We start from the raw sequence: 23138 nt of genomic DNA, 5'->3' as shown, positions 1-23138 counted from the left end.
TGCAAGGCAAATTCTGCAGGCTCTGGGCTTCATGGCATCCTGCATCCTAATTATTCCATATGCAAGACTGCATATGAGGAAACTTCAATGGTACCTAAAAGTTTATGGAGTCAACATTCACAATGTTTGGAAACAATGATTCCTCTCGTTCCCTGCCTGCAACAGGAGTTTCTATGGTGGGCAAAGGCATGTCACCAAAACATGGGAATGCCCTTCGCTCTACCCCCTGACAGTCAAACCTTAACAGACGCATCAGATTATGCCGGGGGGGGCCCACATGGCAGGAAGATGCATTCAGGGCTTATGGACACCAAAACAAATGCATCTACATATCAACCAGAAAGAGATGCTAGCTGTTCAAAATGCCCTAACAGCATTCAAGGACTTACTTCATCCAGGACAACTACTGATAGACTGGCAACACCATAGTCATGTGGTATATAAACAAGCAAGGGGTCACACACTCATACCCCTTTGCAGATTAGCCATGGCACTGTGGGACACAGCTTTGACCTACCAGATATATCTTCAAGCTCAATTCCTGCCAGGAAAACAAAACTCTCTGGCAGGCGATTTAAGCAGAAACCTTATGAATCCTCACGAGTGGAAACTAAATCCACAAGTCTTCAGCAAGATAACAGATAAATGGGGGACCCCAGACATAGATCTATTTGCCTCTCCTCAAAATTATCAATTGAAAAGATTCTGCACAAAGTGGATGCCCTATCCTTCAGTTTACACCTTTCCTCCTCTGCCTCTTCTACCCAAGGTCCTCCTAAAAGTCAGACAAGAGAAGCCAAAGATGATATTACTGCCCTGGACTGGCCACACCAATACTGGTACTCAATCCTAAGGAACTTGGCTCAATACCCAGCTTGGACCTTGCCTCAAAGACCACAACTACTGTCCCAGCAAAACAATCAGATCGTGCACAATCAACTACAGACTCTGAACCTGGCAGCATGGCTAATCATGTAGTCATACACCACCTCTCAGTAAAGCTGTGATGGATGCCATTTTGGAAGCCAGAAGGCCTAGTACTAGAAGAACTTATGCTGACAAATGGAAGAGATTCTTTGCTTGGAATCAAACACAAGGAACTGATACAGCAGAACCAAATATTCCTCAGATATTACAATACTTAACTGAGATGCTTGACAAAGGCCTATCTTTCTCATCAATCAAAATCCATGCCTCTGCCATTTCGGCTCATTACAATACAGAGCCACCAATTTTTTCTCATCCTTTACTAAAGCAGTATCTTAGAGGAGCCAAAAATTTAAGACCTCCTCGAAGATCACCATTACCTGCATGGGACCTCAATTATGTGTTGGAAAGGCTCACCCTACCTCCATTTGAACCAGCTGCTACCGCTGATCTAAAGTTCTTATGGAAATCAGCTCTGCTAGTAGCAATTACTTCAGCAAGAAGAGTTTCAGAGCTACAGGCCCTTATGGCTGTAGAGCCTTTTATCTTTTTTTACCCAGACAGGGTATTCGGTCTCATTCCACCAGAGCTGCAGCTACTTCAGCAGCCTTTCTCAGAGGAGTACCAACCAAAGACATTCTAGAGGCTGCTACTTGGAGTTCTGTTCACACCTTTACAAAGCATTACCATTTGCCTCTCTACTCCAAGTCCAGGGCAGGCTTTGCCACTGCAGTGCTCCAGGGCCTTATAGCCACACCTAATGCTATTTAGCTCCAGCCTCCCAACCATAGCTTTGGGATTCTACCCAAATGTAATGACTGCAACAGTAAAACACGAAGAACATAGTACAGTTTTGTACACTTACCATAAATGTAGATGCTCGAGTGTATTCACTGTTGCAGTCCAGGTTACCCTCCCGCCATCCCCCTGTCATTCTTTTGCTACCTTTTTGGGGGCACATAACATCGGGTGCAAGGAAAACTAAAGAAAATGGCATTGGCTGCATGTTTTATACCCCTGACGTCATGGAAGCGAAGACAGCAACCGACGTAGGACCCAAGACTTTGGAATTCAGGCCTACTGAGGGCAACCTGCCAGCAGATTACCCAAATGTAATGACTACAACATCTACATTTATGGTAAGTGTACACAACTTTACTTTTTCCTAACTATGGTCCACAGGTGGGATATTCCACAGAAGGACCTGTTCGGCTCCTCCATAAAGAGGCAGATGTAATGGGATCCTATCTCGCCTACATTCATAACAGATGGGTTCGGAGCCGATCCATCGGCTCCGACTCGGCAACTAATACACTAGCACGAAGTCTCTCATTGGCTGGGCTACTCCCTATCCCAGGATGCACTACACCTGCTTCCCCAGATCTCGTTTGCCGCTTAACAAGCTGGACGTGGTCTCGACTTGGCTGGAGCTAAGTGGTTCTTTTTACCTTATTGGTCCTTGACCTAGGGAATTTTTGTCTATATTAACCAAACAGCTGTTTTAACAGCTATTTCTTATTTTTTTTGAGTGCTTGAGTGTTTCCAAAAAATTTAATTTATTCAGTCGGGTAAGGCCCGTTTAAGTTAGAGGGCCTTTGCCCTACCTTTGAGTGCTATTAGGTTTAATTAACTTTTGGTTAGTTGCTTTTCGGGCAAAGCCCGTTTAAATTAGAGGGCTTTGGGCCGTTTAACTTGTTTCTAATTGTTGTGAGGTAAACTTTCACCAGTACTCGCGCCAGTGTGTCTCGCGCTTTTCAGTTGGCCCAATTTGTGTATAGTGCTATACTTGTTGTGGTAGAGTAAGATTTCCATAGAGTTTTTACTTGTTGTGGCCTGTATCATGTCTAAAGAACAAAAGTCAGGTTTTAAAAAATGCACTCTGTGCAATTATAAAATGTCCATTACAGACAGTCATTCAGTCTGTGTTTATTGTTTGGGGCCGAAACATCTGCAAGAGACTTGTAGCGTCTGTCATGCGTTCTCCTCTAGAGTTTTTCAAGAACGCAAGAACAAGTTAATATTGAAAGGGCTTATCAAACCTTCTTTTGAGGAAGCCTTAGATCTACCTGTTGCTTCCAAAAAGAAAAGATCGTCGGCTCCGACAAGTCCGTCGAACCGACTTCTAAAGACAAAATTGACCTCTTCTTCCTCGGCTCCACTGACTTGGGCCGAGGGTCGAAGGTCTGCCTCGATACCTCCTACCTCGGCTCCATTGCCTTGAGCCGCAAGTTGGAGTATCGAGGTGAATCACCTCCATCGGTTCCAATGGCTTGGAGCGGTGGAAGTGTGCAGCTCAAACTCTTCCCCTCGGCTCGAAGAAGGCTCCCCGGTGCTGATGGTGGTCCATGCTGTGGTGGAGTCGGCGCCGATAGCATTGGAGCCGTTTGAGCCGGTCCCCTTCTCTCGGGCCGAGAGGAAAGTCTTCTCGATTGTCTACCCCCTCTAAATCATCGAGACTTTCAGATTCGGACCTGGATAGGGTTTTACAGAGGCTATTCCAATCTCCAGTGTTTACTAAATTGGTCTCTGCTCCAGCACAGTTAGCTTGAGCCGATCCCCTCCAACACATTCGATTCCTCCTCCAACCTCCTCGGGCCGTTGGAGTCGGTGGTGGTGGAGCAAAGCGAGCCATACGGTCGGAGCAGAGACCCCTTCGAGGTCTCGGTTCCGACTGTGCTTCCTACCCTGTCCTCCGGTTCAGGGTTTGGTACTCGACCTCTTCAGCCGGGCCGAGGGGAACACTTTGGGATTGGGTGCTTGTGCCTAGTCTTCCTCTCGGAGCATCGGCTGCTGGAATTCCCAGTGCCATCGTGGCCTCTAGACCAGTGACCTCCTTGGATTCTGGAGGTCCGGCCTTTGAGGCCATGAGGGAGCGCTGGCCATGCCTTTGCCGGTTCAGCAAGATTCTACCTCACCGTCCCTAGATTTGGAGACTGGTGCCTCTGTTGTGTTGCAGCTCCCGGCAGCGGGCCCCAGGGCCTGAGGATACCCCCATCGGGGTTCCCTTCTTCGTGGTCCGTCCGAAACTGCCGACGAACCCCCACGGAAGAAATTGTGTAAGAGGAAGCACGTAGACTCCCAAGATGAGTCTGTTACATCGGATACTGACCTCGATGGCGCAGAAGGGTCCCCAAATCATCTTCGGATGATATCTCCTTCTCAGATATCTTGGAGATTGTGAGACAGAGAGGTGACTGGCAAGCCAAAACCCCTTCAGCTGAGGAGTCAGTCTTCCTCAAGGCCTTTGGGGCCCAGCCTTCCGCCTCCTGGGTGTCTCCGCCCTTGATGAACTCCTTGATTTGGTTTCTCGAAGGTGGGAACACCCTGATTCTGTGGAACCGGTGCCTGCGAGGCCCAATAAATTTTGTCAGCCCCCAGAAGCAGTTTCTCACAAAGGGTGTGCCTGTAGATGCTTTGGTGGTGGCTTCTGCCACACAGCAGGGCGGGGCCGAGGCTTCGGCGTCTGTTCATCCTCCTAAGAAGGATTCTAGGGGTATGGATAGATGCAAGCGTACCCTGTCTTCAGCGGCCTTTGCCTTACGGTCGCTGAACTACTTATGTCATTTTACGAGGCTCCAAAGGGATCTTCTCAAAGAGCTAAATGACTCTCTTGTTGGTAACCTACCTGAGGCGCTGTCCCCGACTGTTGGCGCACAGATGACTACCCTCCTTTCTATTGTTAACTCGTCCATGAGGCTCATTTCATCTGCGGCCGAAGGGGCGAGTAGAGCAGCGGGAACAGGCGTTGCCCTCAGGAGACAAGCCTGGTTACGCTTGTGTTCGTTCGCGGAGGCCTTCAAGTCTTCCTTCGGCGCCCCTTTGATGGGTCATCTTTGTTTGGACCCAAGGTGAAGGACACACTAACTCGGTGCGAGCAGGAGGGCAAGACTTTGACTGCCGTTGGGGCCCGATTTTCCGCTCCTTCTAGGCCTTACCCCAAAGCTCAGAGAGGAGGGAAAATGTGGTTTAGAAAATCTCAAAAGTCTTTCCCTACTCCACCAAGTGATTCCCCCCTCCAGAGGCAGGGGGGGGGGGATTTTGGAAGACGCCGCCCAGAGGTGGCAGAGGCCCCGTAACTCTGGAGACCGCGATTCCTTCGTGGTTCTTCATACAACCAGCGTTCCTGAGTTGTTGCCCGACTGTGCAACTCGAGCCAGTCGGGTCGTTTTGCGGTGCACCCACAAGCTTGGGAATCCATAACAAGCGATCAGTGGGTGCTTCGCGTATTACGGAGGTTATATCATCCCCTTCAACAAACCCCCTTTCTTTAAGGAAATCCCGGACGTACCACCCAGTCAGCGGGATCAGGCAGCATTAGAAGTTTCAAAGCTGCTAGAAAAAGAGCCATCCAGCCTGTCCCCATCGACCAGATCGGATCAGGAACTTACTCAAGATTATTTTGGTACCAAAAGACAGGGGACTTCAGGCCCATTTTGGACCTCAGTTCATTGAATCGTTTCGTAAAGAAGTCCAAATTCGAATGGTCACTCTTCAATCTATTCTTCCTTTGCTGGAAAAGATGCATGGATGTGCTCCATAGATCTCCAGGACGCTTACTATCACATTCCCATAGCTCTAGAGTCCAGGAGACATTTACGCTTCGCCTCGGAGTCAGTCATTTCAATTCCAAGCACTGCCCTTTGGTCTCACCACAGCCCCCAGGGTGTTCACCAAGTGTCTGACAGTGGTAACTGCTCACCTGAGAAGTCTGGGATTCCAGGTGTTTCCTTATCTAGACGACTGGCTCCTTACTGCCACCTCCGAGCATCTACTACTCCAAGCGCTCAGAGCCACGTTCACCTTGGGCCGTTTCTTAGGGATCACGTTCAATTTGCAAAAATCTGTACTACAGCCATCTCAGCATATTACTTTCATAGGCGCAGACTTAGACACAAAAAGAATGCGCGCCTTTTTACCGACAGCAAGAATTCAGGTCCTACAAGATCAAGTCAAATCCTGTCTTCCCCTACTAAGAGCCCCGGCCCATCGGATCCTACAACTGTTGGGCTCGATGGCGTCAACCATACTTTTAGTTCCCTTGGCCAGACTTCACATGCGAATTTTACAATGGCTACTGTCGGTTCAATGGTCTTATCAGGAACTTCCCTTGAACCACTTAATCATAATCACGGAAAGTTGCCGTCGAGATCTGCATTGGTGGCTTCTCCAATCAAATCTCGACCGGGGCGACCCTTTATACCTCAACGTCCCGTTGCCACTGTGACTACGGACGCCTCCCAGGTAGGGTGGGGGGGTCATTACCTGGACAGGTCGGTCCAAGGCACATGGCAGATCCAGGAAGCATTTGCATATCAATGTCCTGGAGATGAGAGCGGTACTATTGGTACTCCAAGCTCTCCATCACGCTCTCCCACAGGGCCCGATTACTATCCTATCCGACAACATGTCGGTGGTGTGGTACATAAACAAGCAAGGTGGAACCAGGTCTTACCCACTATGCAGAGAAGCCATGAGACTTTGGCACTGGGCGGTAGCTACCAACCGCTTTCTAATGGCAACGCACATACCGGGAAGTCCAATGTGATTGCGGACAGATTAAGCAGGACCATTCTTTTACCCCACGGTGGTCCCTCAACCAGGGTATAGCTGCGAAAATCTTGACAGATGGGGTCTTCCTTGCTGCGACCTGTTTGCCAGCCCTCACAATGCCAAATGCAGAGAGTTCTTCACACTGTTCCCTTCTCAGGGACAGATTCCCAGGGGCGCTCTGACTCACATTTGGCCCCGGTCTTCTCGCCTTCCCTCCGTTCCCCTCCTACCGAGGGTGATACAGAAGGCCATTTACATGGAGGCGAGATGATTTTGATTGCCCGCACTGGCCTCGTCAAGTTTGGTTTCCTTTCCTACAGAGGCATGCGATAGAAGGTCCATGGTTTCTGGATCCGTGCCAGACCTGTTGACTCATCAGTCAGGACGGTTTCATCCGTCTCTCAGGTCCCTGAAGTTGGCAGCATGGTTACTCCACTTCCATCCTTAGTCGAGACAATGCTCTTTCGCGGACGTGGTCCACATACTGTCTTCTTCTCATAAACCTTCCACCATCAAACTTTATTCCAGTAAATGGAAAAGGTTTGCCTTCTGGAGCTCAAGAACGGGTATAGATCCTCTCACTCCACCTGTATCGGAGGTTCTGAATTTTCTGGCCTCCCTTTTTCAGTCGGGCTCTTCAGTTTCTACCATTAAGGTTCAGCTAGCGGCCATCTCTAATTTTCATGCTTCATTTGAACCTTCATTGATGTCTCACAAACTTTGTAAGGCTTTCCTTAAAGGGGCTTGGCTCCTTAGGCCTCCTTTATCTCAGCCCGACGACCATTGGGATTTGAATATTGTTCTTGCTGCCCTAACTGCCGTCCTTTGAACCAGCTGCTACCTGTGATTTAAAATTTCTGTCTTGGAAAACGGCCTTTTTAGTAGCCATAACGTCTGCTAGGCGAGTTTCAGAACTTCAAGCTCTTTGTTCTGATCCTCCCTATTTGATTTTTCACAAGCATAGAGTTTCATTGAAATTAAACCCTGCATTTATACCAAAAGTGGCCTCCTCTTTCTGTGTTCAACAAACTATAGAACTCCCTGTCTTTTTCCCAGAATTCTCTAATAGCAGAATATACTTTGCATCAATTGGACGTACATAGACAACTGCGTTTTATTTGAATAGAACCGCTCAAGCGAAATCAAATCAATTGTTTGTTTCCTTTGCAGTGAACAAATTGGGTCAACCAGTAACAAAAACCTCCATATCTAAATGGATTAAAGATTGTATCATTTTTTTTATTCACAGGCTAACAAAGACCTTCCCTTTCCAGTCAAGGCTCATTCTACCAGGGCAATGGCTACTTCCGTAGCTTTTCACTCCAAGTTATCAATAGATGATATTTGTGCTGCGGCAACCTGGACTTCTCCGCACTTTCATTTCTCATTACAAATTGGATGTGGTTTCTCGAGGCAGAGCTTCCTTTGGTTCCACAGTTCTCAGGAGTGTGTTCCAATGAGCCACCCGGGATGTAGGTGCTAGGGACGCTGTCCCATCTGTTATGAATGTAGGCGAGATAGGATCCCATTACATCTTTTAGTTATGTACTTACCATAACCCGGATGTATGGGATCCATCTCTCACATTCATAAGTACCCCCTCCTTCCCCCTTCCATTCGGATTTAGAGGAGCTGTAGTCCCTTTTTTCTTGGCGATCTTTCTTGAAGAACTTTAGTTGGTTATAGTGACTAATAGTTTTTCTGTGTTTGCATGGATGTTTGAAAGCGAACAAACAAGATCTGGGGAAGCAGGTGTAGTGCATCCTGGGATAGGGAGTAGCCCAGCCAATGAGAGACTTCGTGCTAGTGTATTAGTTGCGGTCGGGCCGATGGATCGGCTCCGAACCCATCTGTTATGAATGTAGGCGAGATGGATCCCATACATCCGAAGTTATGGTAAGTACATAACTAAAAGCTTCCTTGGCTGCTGCACCAGGGACACCAGACCCCAAGGCATTAGCAACAGATGCCGTCTTGATAACCTGGAAGGGGAAATTCCTGTATGCATTTCCCCCTTCCCTCTGATGCAAAGGGTCCTGCTGAAAATTCAGCAGGAGTCGCCCAAAATCTTGCTGGTGACTCCCTACTGGCCAAGACAGCACTGGTTCCCTTCTCTTCACATGTCCAAGGGCATTCACCACAAGTTACCCCCTTCGCTGGACCTGCTCACACAGAACAAGGGGGCTCATATATCCACGGTGGCAATCCATGCACCTCACCCTGTGCCTGATCGGATTCTGATCCACTTCACACACCTATATACAGATAATATGCTCGCTGTGCTGCAGGAGGCCAGGAAACCCAACACAAGGAAATCCTGTCTCTCTAAATGGAAAAGGTTTTCTATTTGATGTCACAAAAAACAGTTGGACCCACTGGAAAGTGATAGTCCTGTCATCCTGTCTTACTTGTGTGAACTAATGAAGACAGGGCTGTCATACTCATCTCTGAAAGCACACTTGTCTGCTATCTCTTCCTGCCTTCCTCTGGTGCCTCCACTTGCATCCAGACTCACTGCTAAATTGTTCCTCAAAGGGGTACTGCACCTGAGACCACCCAGGAAACAGTCTCCTCCCCCCTGGGACCTTAACTATGTATTAGGAAAAACTCACTCTAGCCCCCTTTGAGCCAGCAGACAACGCCCACATAAAATTTGCTCATCGAAAAACTGTCTTATTGATAGCTCTGACCTCAACCAGACAGGTCTCAAGAGTTGCAAGCTCTTATGGCTACACCACCATTTCTTGTCTTCCACCTGGACAGAGTGACTCTCAGGACTAATCAGTCATTCACTCCCAAAGTAGTGAATGACCTATCCTTGAACCAAGCCATCCACTTGTCTACCTTCTTCCCCAACCCGCAGGGGGATAGTGAGAGGAGTACTTCATTCCTTAGACGTCCACAGACAACTTGGGCTTTATCTACGTAAAACCAAATCTTTTAGGAAATCATACCCATCTGTTTGTCTCCTTCCACCCCAGAGTCCTGGGGAAAGCTGTGAGCAAACAGGCCAATTCAGCCTGGCTCTCCAGGGCCATTTCCTTCTACTACCTATACCATGGAAAGACCTTGCAGGGCAATGTTAAAGCTCACTCCATTAGAGCAATGGCCTCTTCTGGAGCATTTTCTAAGGGGTTAGACACTAACTCCATACTTGAAGCAGCTACTTGGTTGTCAGTGCGCACCTTCACCAAACACTACAAACTGGGCCATATCTCCAGAGCTAGGGTGGGATTGCCAGGGCTATCCTACACTGATTTCTGGAAACCTCATCTAGGCCACCTCCCAATCCTCAGTGAGCTTTGGCACTCACCCATACTGGAACATTGGAATAGAAGGACATAGAAAAGTTGTGTTAAATCTTACCATAACCATTTCTTTACCATAACCAAAGAGATTTCCTTCTCTTCCATGTTGCAGTATTCCTTCCCCTCTTGTCAGATTGCACTTGCTCTCCTGGGTGACACTGGACAGGCTATGCCCTTTCAGGACTGGCGCCTTTCTTTTTGTTCTGAAGGCTGGTGCGTGCAGATGTCACTTTTATGGCTCATGTACCTGCTGCCACGTCAGACGTCCGATGCACCAAAAGGGACTGAATCTTTGGAAACCTGGCAGGATGAACTGGAGAGGAAGAAGAGTAAAACACGCATGTAGAATACTGCAACATGGAAGAGAAGGACATCTATAGTTATGGTAAGATTTTAAATAACCTTCCTTTCTTCTCACTTTTCCAAGTGGGAGCAAGTTTTTTCCACTGTCTAGCTTCAGTTGGCAGCGATTACCAACTTTCATGCGAGCTCTGAGTCTATTTTTTCATCTAGGCTTTGTAAAGCATTTATGAAAAGTTTTTTCTGCTTCAGCCTCCGATTTAAGGACCATTCCCCTCCTTGGAACCTCACAAATGGTTTTGCAGTCTGACTTGGGAGTCCTTTTGAGCCTGCTAGTTCCTGTCTTGGAAGACTGCCTTCCTGGTGGCTATACCTCCGCTACGAGGGTCTCAGAACTCCACGCTCTAATCATTACTCCTGCTTACATGATTTTTTCACAAGGACAGTGTCTCTCAGAATGAGTCCCTTCTTCTTGCCCCATGATTGCTTCTGAATCATCTCTAAACCAATGTATTCAAGCTTCCAGTGTTCTTCCCCAATTATTTTAACAAAGGGGAGTATATCCTACATACCTTGGATGTTCACAGACTGTTATGGTTTTACCTGCATAGGACAAACGGTTTTTGTAATTCAGAACAGCTCTTTGTGGCCTTTTCCCTTAACAGACGTGGCCTTCCATTTTCTAAAGTCACTATTTCTAAATGGATATCTAGCTGCATCTCTATGGTCTATGACGTTAACCACCTTGAGTTTCCAGGAAATGTCAAGGCTCATTTTGGTAGGTTTGTAGCAACTTCAACCTTTTTAGCAAATCTTTCTATTGGCATTTGGGCTGCTGCCACTTGGTCTAACCCTCACACATTTATTTTTCACTACAATATTGATCTGGTTTCTAGGAGCAAGGCTTCTTATGGCTCCACTGTGCTCTGGCATATCTTTCCTTGAGGCCACCCAGCGTTGATGGTAACTGGAGACTCTGACCCTGATTAATGATTACTTGGATACCATCAGATTAAGAGTTATGTACTTACTGTAACTTGACATCTGTGTTATCCTTCATCATCATTCATCACATTTTTCCCTCCCACCAGCCCCCTACCTTGTAGATCAGGGAGGAAGTTGGAGTTTCCCTCCAATCTTGTGGTAGTAGTATTGAGACGCATTGCAGCAAACTCTCTGATCTTTGCTCTGATCTGATATTGGATCCTAGACCCTATGCTAATGAATGATAACATAAGGTAACCCAGATGCCAAGTTATGGTAAGTACATAATGCTTATTTTTTATAGTCACAGGTTATATCTATTGGTGTATTTGTATGCTTATGTATGAATATATATATACATAATGTATATACGTATATAACACATGCATACACACATTTATAAAGGTACTGCGGTGGTGGTGCTGCGGTATCTTTGTTGCCTCACAGTAAGACGTCCTGTTCGATTCTCAGCTAGAGTGTCTTCTGTGTGGAGACATGCGTAAATGGACGTACCTTCATTGAAGATTGTGCGTTAGGGCTGGCAACTCGGCACGTAAAAATCTACTGCCAGTCATTAGCGGACCGGAGTTCTGCTGTGGTGACCCCTAACCAGGAAAAGCCGAAAGACTCAGCAACAACACACATTTATAAAGGTATGGGGAAAACTCTGAGATACTAGGTAGAATGGACAGAATTATGGGTAGAGGAATCATTTGATCTCTGGATCTGTTAGATTCAGAAGTGGTGCCGAGGTCAGATCAGACAACCCAACTTTTAAACTGGACAAAAATCTGATGCCACAGATATGACATTATGGTAAGTGCATAACTTTCATTTTTAAATCGCTAGTTTATATAAATTGGTATTTAGTAATCTTTTTTTCATATCCTTGAATGCTTTTGTGGTGGTAATGCCTTAAAACATAGGATTAACGTTAGAAATCTTAGTGCTTATTTTTGTTTTTATTTAGATAAGTCTAAGGCCTGCTCAGTCATTTTTATTGAATAAAAGCCAAGTGCAGAAGCTACAGCCCCAGATACCAACAATGATTCCACCCAGTGCACAGCCACCACGAACTCAAACACCGCCACTTGGCCAGGTAAAAATCCATCCATCTGTGACGTGTCTGTCAGTTTCATAAAATTTGTAGGTTCCTAAATGTTGCTTGAAATCTTACAGAAATTTGCTGAAAAATGAAATTTTAAGTATTTTGTACTTTTTTTTAGAAGTTTGCATCAGTGCATGTGATGGAACCTAGATATCAAGTGTTCAAAAATAGGGATTACTGCTATGTTGCCTTAGTGTGGGATTTCTGCTCTACGTGGGCATCTTTTCTGGGTAGAATTTAAAAGCAGTTGGCATTTCCTCCCATCTTTTGTTTACTGCCTTATCCAGGGCATCAGCCAGAGTCTGTCTTCCAAAAGGAGTGTAATTCCCCCCCTTGCTGAGGGAAAGTTTGGTCCATTCTGATGAGCATGTTGGTCAGTTCCAGGCTTAGTCATTCTTGCAAGGTGACAGTACACTTGGCTTTACATTTTTTGCTTCCCTTTGACAACTCATCTTGCACATCTGTTTCCCTGGAAGGCAAAACCATTTTGGCCCATATGTTCTTTGTTGCAGGTTGTAGGAGTGATATCATTCTGCTCAGCAAATCTAGGGGGGAAGGCTTCCAATTTTGGCCCTACCCTTTCCCCTTGTTCTTGCTCATCAACGGATGATGTGCAGTAGATGTGTACTAATGCCAAATCTCTTCACTTCTGAGAGGCATCCACTCTTTGCATCCTTAAAGACACCTACCCAGTTAATGCCATATCTCATCCAGGGTTTAACACAGAGTCCACACTCCAAGCCAGTGCCCTTCACCCATTTTCTAGTAAGGAGAGATAGAGTTGAGCAGACACTGTCATTTGTTTCTCCCGCAGCATTTTCTCCCAGTACCAGGGTTGGAATTGATCCCAGGTCTGATTTAGGTTTATTATTGGGTACCACATAGCTGACAGTGGCTTTGCCTTATTCTAACTATCTCTTTGTTGTTGTAATGTTTGAGTTTTTGGATTTCTTTTTTTGTTTTGCTTGCCGGTGGGATATTTCAGGAAAATCACCAGCAAATGTGCCTGTAATTGACAGACTCCCAAGGAATGCTATCTTTGTTTTTCCTGGAAGTAGTTGTGACATTGTCATTTCAGTGTGGCAGAAGTAATTCAGAAGGACTAGTAATTTCAGAGCTATCCTGGATTGATAGCACTTTACCTTAGCAAGGGCATCCACCTTTGGGAAGTGAGCTGACATCCGATATCCTTCTATTCCAGTGTTGCAGTATTCTACATGCAGGTTTACCCTTCTTCCTTTCTAGTTCGTCTGGCCAGGATTACAGAGATTTTCAGTCCCTCTAGGTGCATTGGATGTCTGACATGGCTGCAGGAACGTGGGCCATAAAACTGACATCTGCATGGACCAGCCCTTAAAGCTTTTCAGCCGCCAGTCATACGCCATGTGCTCCTGATACTCGCAGATGTCAGATAAAGAAAATTTCAGATAAGTACCCCGTTGGGGATATTTTCAGTCCTCCTGTTCTGTATTTATAGTCTGTTCATGTCATCTGGAAAGGGCAAGTACAAGTATGGCTGGCAGATTCCCCACAGACACCCGCGACCAGTGCCTTTTTTGTTTGGGTAAGGAACACTAACACAAGAACCGCCTTATTTGTCAGGCATTTGTACCAAAGACCTTACGTCACCGTTTGCATGCTCTAAACCTTTACCTAGAGAACCAGCGGTTAAAACTAATTGTGTTAGGGATGGAAGCTGCATCCGACGGCCCGTCAGAACCTCCTAAGAGGGCCAAGACTTTGCGGCCTAGTTATGTTGCGCCTCTACCTCAGCCTGTGGCTGAGGACTCTGCTTCCACCAGTCAGGATAAAGCGGGTACCTATGAGGAGGCCGCACAATCCCGAGCAAATGGCATGTCCATAGAGGTTTTACCGGCGTCTGCCTTAGACTTCGAAGAGGAACCAGCACACTCTTTGGGCCAGTCTGATCCTGCTGATGACATCCCTACGTCTGACTCGAGGCCTTCTCCTAGTCAGACGCCAGCTAGGCTTCGTAAGAAAAAACAAAAGACAAAACGTCTCTCTCCCCTGTCTGAAAGCATGCCCAATTGGCAAGCTTTCAGCCAAAGCCTTTTCAATGCCTTTATGACCCTACAGCCTACTACTACAGGAAGCCCTAGCATTGCTCCTCCCCTCCTAAGTCCTAGACCTCAAGCTTCAGTTACTGAAAGGAGGGTAGAAGTGGAAGAAGAACTCTGACTCCTCAGAAAATTCCCTCTCCTACTCCTCACAGATCTCCCCCCTGGGATATGGATCAACAGAGGAAGGCTCCATTGAGCCTGACTCCCCAGTGGAGGATTTCACTTTTGGGGAAACTATCTGCAAAATGAAAGATCACTTTAAGTGGGAATCCACTGACTTGACTGAAGTACATATGTTTTATGACCTCATACAGATAAGACTCCCTCAGTTCTTCTGCTATCCCTCCTATTCTGCCTTCCTTCCTGGATGCCTTGTCCTCTGCATCCATCAACCCTGACTCCCAGCCGCCTGCCCCACGCAGGGTGGACAGACTGTACAAGGTCCCTGAATCTGAGAAATTTCTTTTTAAGTGCCCTCCAACTGACCCAGTCTCTCATCTCCATTTCCACTGATGGGACTTCCAAAGTCCTCCCAACCACAACCATTCTTCCAGCTGACAAGAGCAGAAAGACAATGGAATGGCTGGGGAAGAAAATCTACCTTCTGCCACCCTGTCCTTCAGGGCCAGACTCGTATAACCAGGTATTCCTTATCCCTACTGGACAAAGCCATTAAGGATTTGGCTGATATCCCAGACTGTGCAGCCAAAGCTTCTGTCTTCCCTGCTAGCACTCGCCTCTCAAGTGAATAGATACTCCATAAGATGCAGTTATGATGCAGCTGAAGCCTCAGTTCAGCTGCATCAGCTTCTGCTTTAAGGAGAATACTCTTGGTTATGCCTTCAACCCCTCCCTGAGCTAAGCTTATCGATGCCCCTTTAGATCACTTTACCATGTTTGGCGGCAAAGTGGCTGACCTCTTCAAGTCTGTGCAACAAAAAGGCAAAGATTTACAGGACCTCTAACACCTGCTAGTCTTGTCCATCCCTAAGTTCCATAGGAAATACCCTGCCAAGACTCAATTCATCAGAAAACATTCTCGGTCTTTGGCTTCCTCCAGGCCCAGGAGACCCCCTGGAAAACAGCCCCCTCCGGCTAGAGCTTCCCCATCCTCCACCTAGAGGCCTTCCTTTCAAGATTGGGCAGATAGTGTCTGACTACCTGCCAACCTCACTTCCACTCATCCCACATCCCTACCCCTGTCTGCCCGTCTCTCTCATGGTCTTCCTGTATGTCCTCACATTACTTCAGACAAATGGGTTCTGTCCATCATCCAGAATGGTTACTTTATGACCTGGATCCACCCCCCAGTAAGGTTAGGTACACCACAACCACCCACCAGTCAGCTTACCCCTACTACAACAGTTACTGCAAACTCTGCCGGCGCAAGGCACTATAGAACCAGTGCCGATGGAAACAAAAGGAAGAGATTTCTACTCCAGAATCTTTCTGATCCCCAGAAAGGATGGTCTATGGAGACCTATACTACATCTCTCGCCTCAACCCTTTCCTAAAAGTTCAATACTACATCTCTCGTGCCTCATCCCTTTCCTAAAAGTTCAATACTACATCTCTCGTGCCTCATCCCTTTCCTAAAAGTTCCTACCTCCAGGATGCACACTCTCCCCACCCTCTTCCCCCTCCTCCTACCTCAAGGTTTCATGATATCCCTGGACATAAAGGATGCTTATTTGCACATACCAGTAAAGCCCACTTTCTGGAAATACCAGAGGTTTTTGGCTGGCTTCTGTGCCTTGCCCTTTGGGCTTTCCACTGCAACCAGGATATTCACAAAATGTCCGGCTCCAGTAATCGCTTACTGCGGGATGAAGGGTATCCAAATATTCCCTTACCTAGACCTGCTAATTCAGGCAGACAAACAGAAGACCCCCCCCCACACACACACACACACACACACACTCGGGGCCCTTCTGTACCTCTTGCAGTCTCCAGGATTTTTAATAAATTTCCCAAAATTTCATCTGGAGTCCGCACAGGACATTCATGTCCTATTTATATGTTGCAGTATTCTAGGTGTGGGATTTACTGCCCTCAGGCGACTCATACTTCAGCTCCTATACAAAAGCTTCAGCTTGGCTGTTGCAGTGTGTGTGGGACATCACAAGTAAGGCCATAAACCAGGGGCCTTAAATGTGACGTCTGCATGCACAATCCTCAGAACTTTTCAGCCGCAGACGGCATTCGCATCTTCACAGATGTCGCATCACAAAGATAAGTAATCATTTGGGTTTCTAATTTTCTTATTTTTGACGATTGTTCTTGCTAACACTTGGTTTTTGTACCCTTTAGTTGATGCCAGGGAAAAAGGGAAAGTGCCAATGCGGATGCCAGGTACCCCATAAAGATGCCCATGACAGGTGTTTTTTGCCTATACCAGAAACACGGTCACTCCTCCTGCACTATTTGCCAATAGTTTGAGCCCAAGACCTTGCACAACCATCTAGCTGCATTAAATCTCTGCATGGAGAACCAACGCCTTAAGCGGTTAGCCTGTAGGATGGATCCTGCATCGGAGGCCACACCCAAACCTTTGCGCAAGAAGGCCAAGGTTCCTAGGCCACCTTCGCCTCCCACTCCGCTTCCTGATGCACCGCCAACTGCCGATCTAGGGGTTGAGGCGTTCTCAGTGGATGTTCTTCGTGTTTCACTGTTGCAGTCATCACAGTTGGGTTATCTGCTTGCAGTAGCACTCAGTCGGCCTGGTTATCAAAGTCTTGGGTCCTGCGTCGGTTGCTGTCTCATCTTCCATGACGCCAGTTAGTCAGGGGTATAAAGCATGCAGCTGATGCCATTACATCAGTCTTTCTTGCTGTGCGGTGCCCGAAGCAGAAGCAGTTCGCAAGTGTCAGTCGGCCAACTCCTGAAATTTTCATTTTCGAGTTTCAGAACCGAAGTCTTCAACTAGAGCTAAGTACCCCATTGGGGAAACTTTCTTGCTCTAAACTGATGTCAGTAAGTCAATAATTGTATTTCTTGCGGAAAGCAAATACCTCATAAAGATTTTAATTCGTACTATATTCCTTGCTTAGGCCCTGACCACGACGTACCTCGCTGTCGGTTTTGTGCCTTATTTAAGCAACAAAACTATTCATCGTCTGTATAGTTACGCTTTTAAATATTTTGGTACTCTGTTCAATTATTCAGATAAGTCTTTGATAAGCCATCCGACTACCGACATTCCGAAAAAAAGCAAAGATAGAGACAGGCCACCTAGGTCCAAAGCTGCTGACGCCTCTTCTAAGCCAGTCGCCAGTTCGCTGGTACTCAGTGAGGCGCTTTTGCAGCCCCTGATACCCGCTACTTCAGATTCGCAGGCCTCTACTGAGACTCATTTGGAGTCAGGTATGCTGCGAGATGCTTCAGCTGTGGGACCTGCGGATGTCTCTGCCTTGCATGGGTCTGGAGCCGCTGTGCAGGCACCGGCTTCTGAGGGTGTATTCAGGCCTACTGACTTGCACATTAAACCAACGCCATCTACTTTTTCAAGGCCTAAAACTCGAACCATGCCTAGAAAACAGACGCCCAGACTGCATGGTCAGGCCTCTATGCCTAAAAAACAAGTAAGAATGGATGAAGACCTTATTACTTTAATCCGGGGAAGCCAACCTTCCCCCGTAAGAGACGTAGGACTGAATTTGCTTATGATACTTTTGACCAGGATTCTGAAATTTCTGATCTGAAGTAGTTAACTTCATTTGAACAGCAACCTGTGGGTTACAGATCAGATATGGATCCCAGCCGGCAGCATACCAAGCTTAAGATCTGAGCTCCAAGCTCCACCCCCTTACCCATACTACCCTGCAACCTCCTTCCAATCCTCAGATCTTGTTTGCCGCGGCTTTGCCAAACACAGGATTTTTCGAGCTCCAGGCGAGTAACTTTTTCTAGTAATCTTCTTAAAATATTTCTTAAAATATTTGGGTAGTAGTGGTTGTGTGTGTGAAGTATTTTCTATATCTTTTTGATATTAGTCCTATTCTTATCCTTGGTAATTTCTATCTTCTAGTAGGCCCTTCTTTTCCGTTTAGGGGTGTGTGTGTGTGTGTGTGTGTGTGTGTGTGTGTGTGTGTGTGTGTGTGTGTGTGTGTGTGTGTGTGTGTGTGTGTGTGTGTGTGTGTGTGTGTGTGTGTGTGTGTGTGTGTGTGTGTGAAGGGTATGGCTGAAAGCCAAAAAACTACCTTTTCTAAATGCACCGAGTGTGGCCATAAGCTGTCGCCAGCGGATGTTCACACTCAGTGCGTTCTTTGATTGGGGATTTACTCACCTTTCCTCAGGCTGCCATATCTGTGCAACTTTTAACCCCCGGGCCTTGCGGGATAGGAAGAACAAGCTGATTTTGGCGGGTCTTCTACATGCGGAATCCGCTGCTTCTTCCTCTTCTCCCTCTGTAGCGACAACTGCGGCTGCGGTTGCCCAACCATCTGGCCCCCCCCTCCCCTGGCTGGGACTCACCCTCCCACCTCATCCCAGGGAGAGCGAGAGGCAAAAAAGGACAAGAAAGAGAGACGGGAGAGAGAGAAGCCACAAACGGCGGGCCGAATTGGGCCCCTCCAGCTGAGGTTCTCTCCTCTCCATTAAAGGTTTCCAAGCCTCCTTCCCCGTGGCTCCATTCCCCACGCTTCTTGCTGGAGGAGACCTGACCACCTTCGAGGTAGTAGCGTCAGCCCTCCCGGACGGCTTCGGCGGCCTCTTCCAGATCTACTCGTAGCGCCTCTGAGGCAGATATGGACCGGATGATGCGTCGCTTCCTGCAAACTCAGCTGCAGATGGGAGTAGTGTTGCCCCCCCCCCCCGGGGGGGGGGTTCAGCTCCATTGTTTGCCCCGGTAGCTCCTTCTCTGATCCACTACTGGGTTTCGGATCCGAGGAGCCTCGGAGTCAGGGAGTCTGCGCCGATGATTATTGATTCCTCGATGCTGGCCATGCCCTCGAGCTTATCGGATCTTTTTTGTGATCCGAGATCTCGGAGCCGAGAGCCGGGCATTGGATCTAAGGTGGAGTGCGTCTTCGGCTCCTTTGTGGTCAGAGCACACTGTCCACTCGGATCCAAGCGCTTCGGCTCTGACACCGATCCACTCGTAGGATTTGAGGGTGCCGTCCACCTGTCTTAGAGAGGTTGGTTCCCCATCGACATTCGACGTTGTGGAGAGGGTTCTCTCTAGAGGATCAAGACCCCTCACTCTTTCCTCGGGATCCACCCTCACTCCCACGCAGCTCGGTTTGTCCTCCATCATCCAGTCTCAGGGACAGCCTGTGTCATTGACGCCCCAGCCAGTTCTCCTGGAGGAACAAGAATCCGTTGGTGAGCCGCCCTCAGACAGTCCCCCCGAGGAGATTCCTTCCAAACACCTGTGCAAAAGGAGGCACTTGGACTCCCCTTAGTCCCGCACCGAGGATACCGATTTGGAGGAAGGGGAAGGTTCTCCCAAGTCACCCCCCCCAGACGTCTCCTTCGGAGACATTATGGAAATGCTCCGCCAAAGGGGGGGGGGGTGGACTTCCAAAAAAACCTTCCTCGGACGAGTCGGTATTCCTGGAGTCGTTCGACACAGGCCCATCTACCTCTTGGGTGTCCCCCCAGGCCGACCTGTTTACCACCAGGGCATGTAAGGAACCGGACACTGTAGAGCCGATCCCCAGGAGGCCCGACAAGATTGAGTCCCCCTGCAGACAAAGGTTTGTGGAGCAAAGGTTCCCCTGTAGATGCCATGGTGGTGGCGGCGGCGGCCACCAAAAAGGAGCTAGCTCAGTCAGTTCTTCAGTCCATCCCCCTGACAAGGAGTCTCTGGCAATGGACTTTATTGGAAAGTGGATGTTTGCTTTGGCTACCTTCTCTATTAGGGCGCTGAATTATTTGGCCCATGTAATCAGACTGCAGCGGGACCTGATTAAAGAGCACGATGAGTCTCCCCCAGAGTCCATGTCGGCCGATAAACGGACTTTCTCAGCTCGTATGGCCACCCTCAAATCACTGTCTAATACGTCTGTGTAGCTATTCTCCCACGCTACGGAAGGAGCTGCTAGAGCTAGCTGGTCTGGTATCGCCTTAAGGCTTCATGCCTGACTTCGGCTTTGCGATTTTTCAGAACCTTTCAAGGCGTCCTTCGCGAATGCTCCCTTTGACGGGTCTACCCTGTTCGGGAAGACTGTTCGCAAGATGCTGGTCCAGAGTGAGAAAGACTGGAAAATGCTGTCAGCCATCGGAATCCGCTTCTCTACTCCTCAAAGGTCTTTCTCCAGGAATTAGCAAGGGCAGATGTGGTTCCGGAAATTTCAGCAGGCCCGGAACGCTCAGGACTCCTTCTCCACCAGGGCCAGAGGGGGACAAGGTGGATACCGGCCCAGAGGCAGAGGGGGGTCCAAAGAACTTTGGGTCATGGGAACCCTTTTCCGATAGACCCGCGCAGCAGCCCTGAGGGGTTGCCCGACTGCTCCTCTCTGGAGGCAGTCGAGGGGTGTTTTTCCAGGCACCTGGCTTAATGTGAGTCCATCATGACAGATCGCTGGGTGCTTCAGATAATATCCAGAGGCTATTCAGTCCCCTTCATAAACGAGCCCCCTTATTCAAGGTGCCTCCCAGATGTCCCACCCACTCAAAGGGAGGCTGCGGCTTTGGAAATAGAAAAGCTGTTAAGAGAAAAGAGCCATCCAGCTTGTGCCCCCAGACCAGAAGGATCAGGCATCTACTCCAGGTTCTTTCTGGTGCCAAAGAAGACGGGGGACTTGAGGATGATTCTCGACCTGTCACCAATGAACCTGTTCGTTGCCAAGGAGAAATTCCAGATGGTCACTCTCCAATCCATCCTGCCCTTTTTGCAGGAGGAGGACTGGATGTGCTCCATAGAACTCAAGGATGCGTACTACCATACTCTTATGGGACAGATGGTCTAGGAGGTTTCTCCGCTTTCAGTTAGGGGACAGTCATTACCAGTTCAGGGTCCTACCCTTCGGTCTCATCACAGCCACCAGGGTGTTAACCAAGAGTCATGGCAGTTGTAGCGGCCCACCTGAGGCTACAGGGCATACAGGTCTTCCCGTACCTAGATGACTGGCTCCTCACCGCCCCCACCAGGCATCTACTGTCTCTAGCCAGGGACTTCTTCCTCCGTTTATCATCCCAGTTGGGGGAACACTATAAATGTCTCAGTTGTTCCTCCAACCTGTTCAGGTTATAGACTTTATAGGTGCCTGGGTAGATTCCCTTCAGGTCAAGGCTTTCCTAACGCCAGACAGGCTTCACAGCATGAATCTTCATGTACTACTTCTTTTTCAGTCTCCTGTTCCCCCAGCAGAGTTGGTCCTGCGAGCTTTGGGGTCCATGGCGGCAGCAATCAATTTGATCCCTTACGCTCGTCTGCACATTAGGGTTTTACAATGGACTTTGCAAGTCCAGTGGTCTATTGTACACCATCCGCTAGACTTGCCGATTCCCCTCAGCAGGGTTTGCAAGAACTCCCTCATGCGGTGGCTCCAATCCCAAGCTCTTCGGGAAGGACGACCTTTTGTTATGCTCCTACCCCAGACCACAGATGCCTCCCGCCTGGGGGGGGGGTCGGCATTGTGAAGGCAGGACTGTCCAAGGCACGTGGACTCAGACAGAGACCGTTCTGCATATAAATGTACTGGAGATGAGGGCGGTCCTTTTAGCGTTGCAGGTCCTTCATGCCTTCCTTCCTCCAGGGACTATTGCAATCCAGTCAGACAGTATGTCGGTGGTCTGGTATATCAACATGCAGGGGGGAACCAGGTCTTACCCTCTTTGCCAAGAAGCCATGAGAGTTTGGGAATGGGCAATCTCCACCAACCACTTCCTGTTAGCGATGCACATTCTGGGTCGGTCCAACATTCTGGCAGACAAATTGAGCAGAACTATCCTCTCCCCTTACGAGTGGTCTCTGAATTCTTCCGTAGCCGGAACAGATCTTCCTCAAGTGGGGTCAGCCTTGCTGCGATCTCTTCGCATCGCCTTCCAACACGAAGTGCAGCGAGTTTTTCACTCTAATTCCTCCTTTAGGGGAAGCCCCCAGAGACGGTCTAGTCCATGCTTGGCCACCCAGTCTTCTTTAAGTGTATCCACCACTTCCGCTGATGACAACATTTTTGCAGAAAGCTAGTCTGTTGGGGAGCAAGATTATCCTCAGCCCCATACTGGCCTCGTCAAGTCTGGTTCCCCTGCCTACGGTCTCATCTCATAGCTCCTCTCTGGATCTTGGATCCCATTCTGGATCTGATCTCTCACCCCTCTGGAATGGCCCTTACGAACGTGGACTAGCTCAAGCTCTCAGCTTAGCTGATCAGTTCCCTTAGTTGCCAGGACTCCCGGTATCTCTTCCCTAGTCAAGTCCATTCTGGTGGCGGCGCATAAACCCTCTACCAGGAAGATTTACAATAGTACGTTTTTCCATTTGGGCTTCACATAAGAACTTGGATCCTTTTACCGCTCTAATTCCAGCGGTTCTTGAATTCTTTTCTCATATCAGCAGGGGTCCAGTTCATCTACTGTAAAGGTTCAGCTGGCTGCTATTTCTCATTTCCATATTGGGGAGAGTATTGGATCTTTCGCTGCTGCCAGAATTTGTAAGGCCTTTCTAAAAGGTACCTTTCTTCTGAGACCTCCTATTAGAAATTCATCCCCACAGTGGGACCTGAACTTGGTTCTTCAGGCATTAGTCGCGCCTCGGTTTGAACCCACAGCTTCCATTGATCTGAAGTTCTGGTCATGGAAGACGGCCTTTTTGAAAGCCATTACCTCAGCTAGGAGAGTGGCGGAGCTTCAGGCTCTTTGTATTAAACCTCCATACCTTGTATTTCATAAGGACAGGGCATCTCTCAGGAACCCCCTTCCCAAAAAACCTTTATT

At 48.1% G+C, this 23138-nt stretch overlaps 1 protein-coding gene across 1 annotated transcript in view; it reads left to right on the top strand.

Moving 5' to 3' along the window:
* EIF4G2 (eukaryotic translation initiation factor 4 gamma 2) overlaps window positions 1-23138 on the top strand; it is a 1765983-nt gene that overhangs the window by 1154580 nt on the left and 588265 nt on the right. Inside the window, exon 16 of the mRNA XM_044059276.1 lies at window positions 12040-12168. Coding sequence (XP_043915211.1) covers window positions 12040-12168 — 129 coding nt within the window. The remainder of the gene's footprint in view (window positions 1-12039; window positions 12169-23138) is intronic.

This window comes from Protopterus annectens, chromosome 17.part0 (assembly GCF_019279795.1).
Source record: "Protopterus annectens isolate FY-2018-M chromosome 17.part0, PAN1.0, whole genome shotgun sequence".
Taxonomy (NCBI): Eukaryota; Metazoa; Chordata; order Ceratodontiformes; family Protopteridae; genus Protopterus; species Protopterus annectens.
Note: the sequence above shows the minus strand (reverse complement) of the source record. Positions and strands in the feature narration are given on the sequence as shown.